The sequence below is a fragment of the Lactuca virosa genome, chromosome 8, assembly GCF_052849685.1.
Source record: "Lactuca virosa cultivar CGN04683 chromosome 8, Lactuca_virosa_CGN04683_v6, whole genome shotgun sequence".
NCBI lineage: Eukaryota > Viridiplantae > Streptophyta > Magnoliopsida > Asterales > Asteraceae > Lactuca > Lactuca virosa.
Window position 1 is genome coordinate 384,780,827 of NC_136433.1, and position 5,752 is coordinate 384,786,578.

The 5,752-nt window shown below is 35.5% G+C and overlaps 2 protein-coding genes across 3 annotated transcripts; one reads left to right on the forward strand and one right to left on the reverse strand.

Annotated features, from left to right (window-relative positions):
* Positions 1–253: 253 nt before the first annotated feature.
* LOC145134752 (mediator of RNA polymerase II transcription subunit-like protein) lies at positions 254–2,414 on the forward strand. Of its 2 annotated transcripts, XM_079069588.1 has the most exons (5): positions 268–406; positions 794–974; positions 1,636–1,832; positions 1,938–2,050; positions 2,155–2,414. In XM_079069588.1, the coding sequence occupies exons 3-5, from the start codon at positions 1,652–1,654 to the stop codon at positions 2,287–2,289; spliced, it is 429 nt and encodes a 142-aa protein (XP_078925714.1). In that variant the 5' UTR covers positions 268–406; positions 794–974; positions 1,636–1,651; the 3' UTR covers positions 2,290–2,414. The 2 variants fall into 2 exon arrangements, with proteins under 2 accessions (XP_078925713.1, XP_078925714.1); XM_079069587.1 differs by lacking the exon at positions 794–974 and having other exon boundaries at positions 254–406.
* A 1,466-nt stretch (positions 2,415–3,880) lies between these two features.
* Positions 3,881–5,545, reverse strand: U1A (spliceosomal protein U1A). Its single transcript, XM_079063193.1, has 5 exons — positions 5,386–5,545; positions 5,054–5,226; positions 4,540–4,633; positions 4,377–4,456; positions 3,881–4,291 (listed from the first exon to the last, which is right to left on the reverse strand). The coding sequence occupies exons 1-5, from the start codon at positions 5,468–5,470 to the stop codon at positions 3,995–3,997; spliced, it is 729 nt and encodes a 242-aa protein (XP_078919319.1). The 5' UTR covers positions 5,471–5,545; the 3' UTR covers positions 3,881–3,994.
* Between the last annotated feature and the right edge of the window lie 207 nt (positions 5,546–5,752).

Consider the following 5,752-nt stretch of genomic DNA (forward strand, 5'->3'; position numbering starts at 1 on the left):
TACCCTAATTAATTCTTCATTCACAACATATTTTCAACTTTTCAACGGCTAAAAATATTAAATTACCAATATACCCCGTCTACCCTAATTAATTCTTCATTCACAACATATTTTCAACTTTTCAACGGCTAAAAATATTAAATTACCAATATACCCCGTCTACCCTAATTAATTCTTCATTCACAACATATTTTCAACTTTTCAACGGCTAAAAATATTAAATTACCAATATACCCCGTCTATACCCTAGTTAATTCTTCATTCACAACATATTCCCTACTCTCTCGTTCTCTGCGTCACTTTCTTCTCTCTCGCATCTCGATCGTTCCTGCAGCACCGGCGACCTGCAACACCGGCGACCTGCATCACTGCAACACCGGCGTCTTCTTTCTCCATCTCCGATCAGGTTTGTTTTCTTTCCAGGCGATTTCCGATCTCCGATTTTACAAAATCTTCCTGTCTATTTCCGATTTTCAGTAGCAAAGAAATGTAGTTTTTGAATTTTCCTTGAACTGTTCTGTGATTTCTTCCTCCCGATTTCTGAAATCGATATGTTGTGATTTGTTCCTCCCGATTTCTGAAATTGATATGCTGTGAAATAGTGATTATTCTGTGAACTTGATGAAATATGGATTAATAATTAGTGAAATTGATGAAATATGAAGCTGATGAAATTTTTTGTTCAGGGATGATATTTGTGTTAACAGGTAACCGATTTGTGAAATTGATATTCTGTGATATTCTATTTTTTCTGTTTTGATTAGAATTTTGATAAATTAATGAAATCATTTAGGAAGGTTAAAAAACAACTTTTGTAAAAAGTCATTTTACAAAAAGGACTTTTGCCCCACAAAAGCTAAGCCAAACACCCTCTACGGATGTTCCTGAAAAGAATTCGGATTTTGAACAATCAAGCCATAACCTAGACAAAGAGGCAGATATGTAGAAAGAATACATATTTATTTTCAGCAGAGGCAAGCTTGTTTTCCCCCTAATCATCATTACATTTACAACTGCTTAGGGAGGAGGGAGTCGTTCCCTCCCAACCCACCGAACCCACTGCCACATCAATTTTTGTCTCTTCTTTTTCTTCATCTTTCCCAACCCACAACACATGGAAATCCAACCCACTCAATTGAAAAAAATACAAAACAACTAAAATACAAGTTTTAAAACACATGGTACAAGAGAAAATAAGAAAGAAAAAGTAGAGAGAGATGATGAAGTGGGTTAGTGAAACCAATCAATCCACTCGTTGAAGCGAGAATGGTACCGCCGATAACTCTATTGCTAATTAAGATTTTACATTTGATTGTTTTGTATTTTTTTTTAATTGAGTGGGTTCAAAAAGATAGGATTTCCGTGTGTTGTGGGTTCAGAAAGATGAAGAAAAATAAAAGAGAAAAAATGATGTGGCAGTGGGTTCAGTGGGTTGGGAGGGAATGACTCCCTCCTCCCTTATGGCCCTGAGAATCTCTGCATCTAGGTTTTGTGAAAGGTTGTTGAACTCAATAATTTCAAATTGACACCATTAATCAGATCAACTTTCACTCCCTTCGTTCTAGGGCAATCTGTTATACGATGTTTTGCTTTAAAAATCTGTTATGTAATTGGTGCGTATGTGTTGTAATTAAGAGTGGGAGATAGAAAAATGGCTGGTGATGAGCAGCAGCAACATCCACATGATAATCAGATGCATTCTCCTCCACATCCATCTCCAGCAAAGGATGATATGATAGGATATGTGATGGCATTGGAGGCTGCTTTACTCCCATGTCTTCCTGCAAGAGAGCTTCAAGCAATTGATCGATCTCCCCACCCTTCACATCAGAGTAAGCTTTTTCTCTTTCTTTTTATGGAACATTTTCATGTGTTTATTAGTTTCCTTTTGGAATCAATAATCAGTTCAATATGAAGAAATTTTCTTTGTGTGTTAGTTGATGTGGAGAGACATGCTAGAGATTTCATGGAGGCTGCCAAAAAACTTCAACTTTACTTTATCAGTCTGCAGCGTGAAGATCAGCCAACCAAAGAAGAAATCTTGCAAAAGGTAGTTTACTACTTACTACTCCATTTGATTTGTTTTTAATGTTTTAAAATTAATGAAAGAGATGAGCATATCTAACACTGATTCCTGATAAAATTGCATTGCAGGATATTGCGATGATGGAAGAAGAACTGAAAACAAAGACCCAACTTATCAAGAAACAGGAAAGATGGATCCAAGGTTGGAGAAAGGAGTTAAAAGACCAATTGGAGAAGCACAATACTGAATTAGAGAGGGTTTAGATGTGTATTTACTTCTTTAATTTCGTTCTTTTGATTATCTTATAGCTACTAGTAGTAATTTTTTTGTTTATTTTGGCCTTGTAAACACTTCTTGAATCAAACAGGACTTTCAAACCTTTCTTGAAGATAGGCGAGCTTTCAAACTGTGATTATGGATAACAATTGATTGAAACAACGATTAAAACACAAAATTCATATCAATGAACAAAATTTTAAAATATATTGCTATTTTTTTTTATCAAATTACTCGGTAAACTGAAATGAAGGGTAATGCTTTTCTGATTTATTTTTTATGTTTTTTTCTATTTAATTTAAATGAAAAAGACAATAAACAATAAAGTTGGGCCTCTCTCTCTCTCTCTCTCTCTCTCTCTCTCTCTCTCTCTCTCTCTCTCTCTCTCCAGCATCAGATTCCGGCATTAGAGATGCAATTTCTTTCTTGCAAACATTTGATTCCACCATCAAAGATCCGATTTACCCTTCTCAAATATTCGATTCTTGCATTTGGATTGTATACACTTCACCCTATTTTCTTTCTTTCCTTTACTGATTGTGTGAGACAGACACTGAAGAAGATGAACACGAAACTTGAATCATGTGCAGGTGGTATGACAATACGAAAAACGACCCAAAATCGAAACTAAAACGATCCAGGTTAGCCATAGTAGACCTTCGAACCCACCATCTCACTTCCCTGTTCTCTGGTTGACATCCCACTCAGAAATCAAAATCAAAAAATCAAAACTTATAGCAAACTTGAATCCTTGTTCTATGGCCTCGTACTCACAGAGGTGTTGCGGTGTTTATGATGAGAAACGGCGGCGCGTGGCTGAGATTAGGCCGAAGGAAGCGGTGGGAGGAGTCGTTTTTGGCGGAGATGTATTCCGTTTGTTTGTACTGCAGCGTGAGATCGATTCAACTGTTTCCATAGCACGCGTCGTCGTCCCAGATCAGATGTTCATGTAGAAAGAGGATTTGATTAACATGTAAGTTTGAACTTTGAACTCATCCAACAAGATGTACCTGATTCCCCTAATTGGTAGGAATTAAAGTCAAACTTAAAAAAAAAAAAAAAAAAAAGGCTCGATCGAGGGCTTAGTTTTTTCGTTTTATATAAAAGATCAAGCTTTGATAGTGATGTGCATCCTTATATCACCCATTGTAATGTTATAGAGTTACAAGTTTTAGAACTGATGAAGGAGTTGCAGGTTTTAGAACAGACGAAGGAGAGGTAGAGTTGAAGAAATCAATCTGGGTTTTTTCTTCAAATCCTAAATGGAGAGAGAGAGAGAGAGAGAGAGAGAGAGGTGAGCACAACTTTATTATTTATTTTCTTTTTCATTTTAAATTAAATAGAAAAAACATAAAAAATAAATCAGAAGGACAATACATTCATTTCAGTCTACCGAGGGACCAAAACCACAAACAAACTACCTTAAAATGACCATGAAGCCAAAAGAAACGAGATTTGGACTAAACCTCGAAAAAAATGCATACCCCAGGGACCATTTGCAGTTTTGTCTTTTGGATATTGTTGTTGTTTTATTGAATTTAGTTGAATCTTTTTTGAATAAAAAATAAATCTTCCAAATAGATTAAATAATAAAGGTTGCATAAAGTAGTAATTGACTACAAAATCTAGAATACACAAAAATCTTACACTTTTGAGTTCAAAGTTGAAACACAAGCAAATGTGGCTACTACTCTATTTCTTAGCATAAGTGATGAACATAGGGCTATCAGGATTAATCTTAAACCCTTGAAGGCTTTGCATGGCAACAGTTGCCTGCATCTCATCTCCATACTCTATAAAAGCAATCCCTGGTTTTGCTTCCACCATTCTTACTTCTTTGAATCCTTGGTGTTGCCCAAACAACATTTGCAGCATCATGGATGATGTTTGATGAGGCAGTTTTTGGACAAACAAGATGCTGTTAGGTGGGGCCGGTGCCTCTGGCATCCCGGATTTTGCTCCACCACCCATGTATGGTATTTGTGATAACTGCATCAAAACAAAACAAACATATTCATATATAACATTAATAAATAAATAAATAAATAAATAAATCTATGAAACATATGCTTACAGGAGGAGGACCACCATAACCTTGGTTTACACCAACTGCAGCTTGATTACCATCATGTTGCCCTTTGCGTCTCTTCCCTCCTATTGCATGACAAAAAAGTAAAAACAAATATGTTGAGATTTTATATGGAATTGACAGATGTAAAAAAAAATCATGTTTTTACCTTTTTCTTCATGCCTCTTTCGTCTTTCACGAGGTACGAAAGTCCCATCTGATTTTGCAATCACGTCTGATTTTGTTTTAGCATATTGTATTCTCTGTGTGATCATTTAGACAATTAAAAAAATAAAAATTTAGTTTTCATATTATGATTATGATCACCCCTTCTCTCATTGGTTAAACATCCTTATAACAGACACAGAAAGTAAGAACTGGATTGTAGAACTTCTGTAAGTATACTGTCCCTAAGAAGGTAAGCAAAATAAACTTCTAAAATGTATTAGAGTTTACAGAGCATTTGCTAGAGAAAACACTCACTTTTTGCTGAATTTTACAATGAATAAGCTTGAAAGTTTGAAGATACAACAGGATGAAAAGAAATACAGGTGACTAACAAATAAAAAGAAGTGTTTTCTAAACTTAGAAATTTAGCTTGGTTTCTAGATACGGGTTAAGCATGAGGTACTGTGTTGTGATAAATAATGAAGAAGAGATAAAGGCAATTGAATTAAACACACCATAGGTTTGTCGTAGAATGGAAAACCCTGCATCTGCTTGAGAGCACTGGTGGCAGATGAAACATCCTCAAAAACAACCCACGCTTGACCCTTGTGTTTTAGGGTTTTAAACGCAAGTATCTCCAGGATTTTGCCGAATTGTGAGAACACCGCTTGCAGCGATTTCTTTAACTCTGGAAAAACAATTGCTCGTATTTAGGTCATGAACAACTAAAATGTATGAAAACACACCAATTTTCATGCATGAAGATAAAAAAAAGGTTTTAAAAGGAGAACAAATAGGGCAAACGAACATTACAAGTTAGGGAATGGACAAAAAGAATAGCGAATACCATCAAGCTTTGTTTTCTCGTTCAAATTGTTGATGTATATTGTGTTATTCGTTGGAATGTCGCCGCCGACAGCCATCTCCGCCATCTTTCTCTTTCGATCGTAGAGGAATTAGGACAGTAATGTGAAGGGTGTTTTTCACTTCGAAGTTCCAAGTTTCTAAGTTCCAGAAAATTCAAGAAATAAATAAGGCCCAAACTCGAACTGTAAATTAGTAACAGACTAGGTCCATTGGGCCCAGTACGCAATGATCCACGTCTAAAGACACAAAGACACTCATATTAACCGAGAGATGCAAATAAATAAATAAATAAATAATAAAAAAATGACTTATAAGGGTAACTATGTTTCAAAATTGTTAAAAAAAAA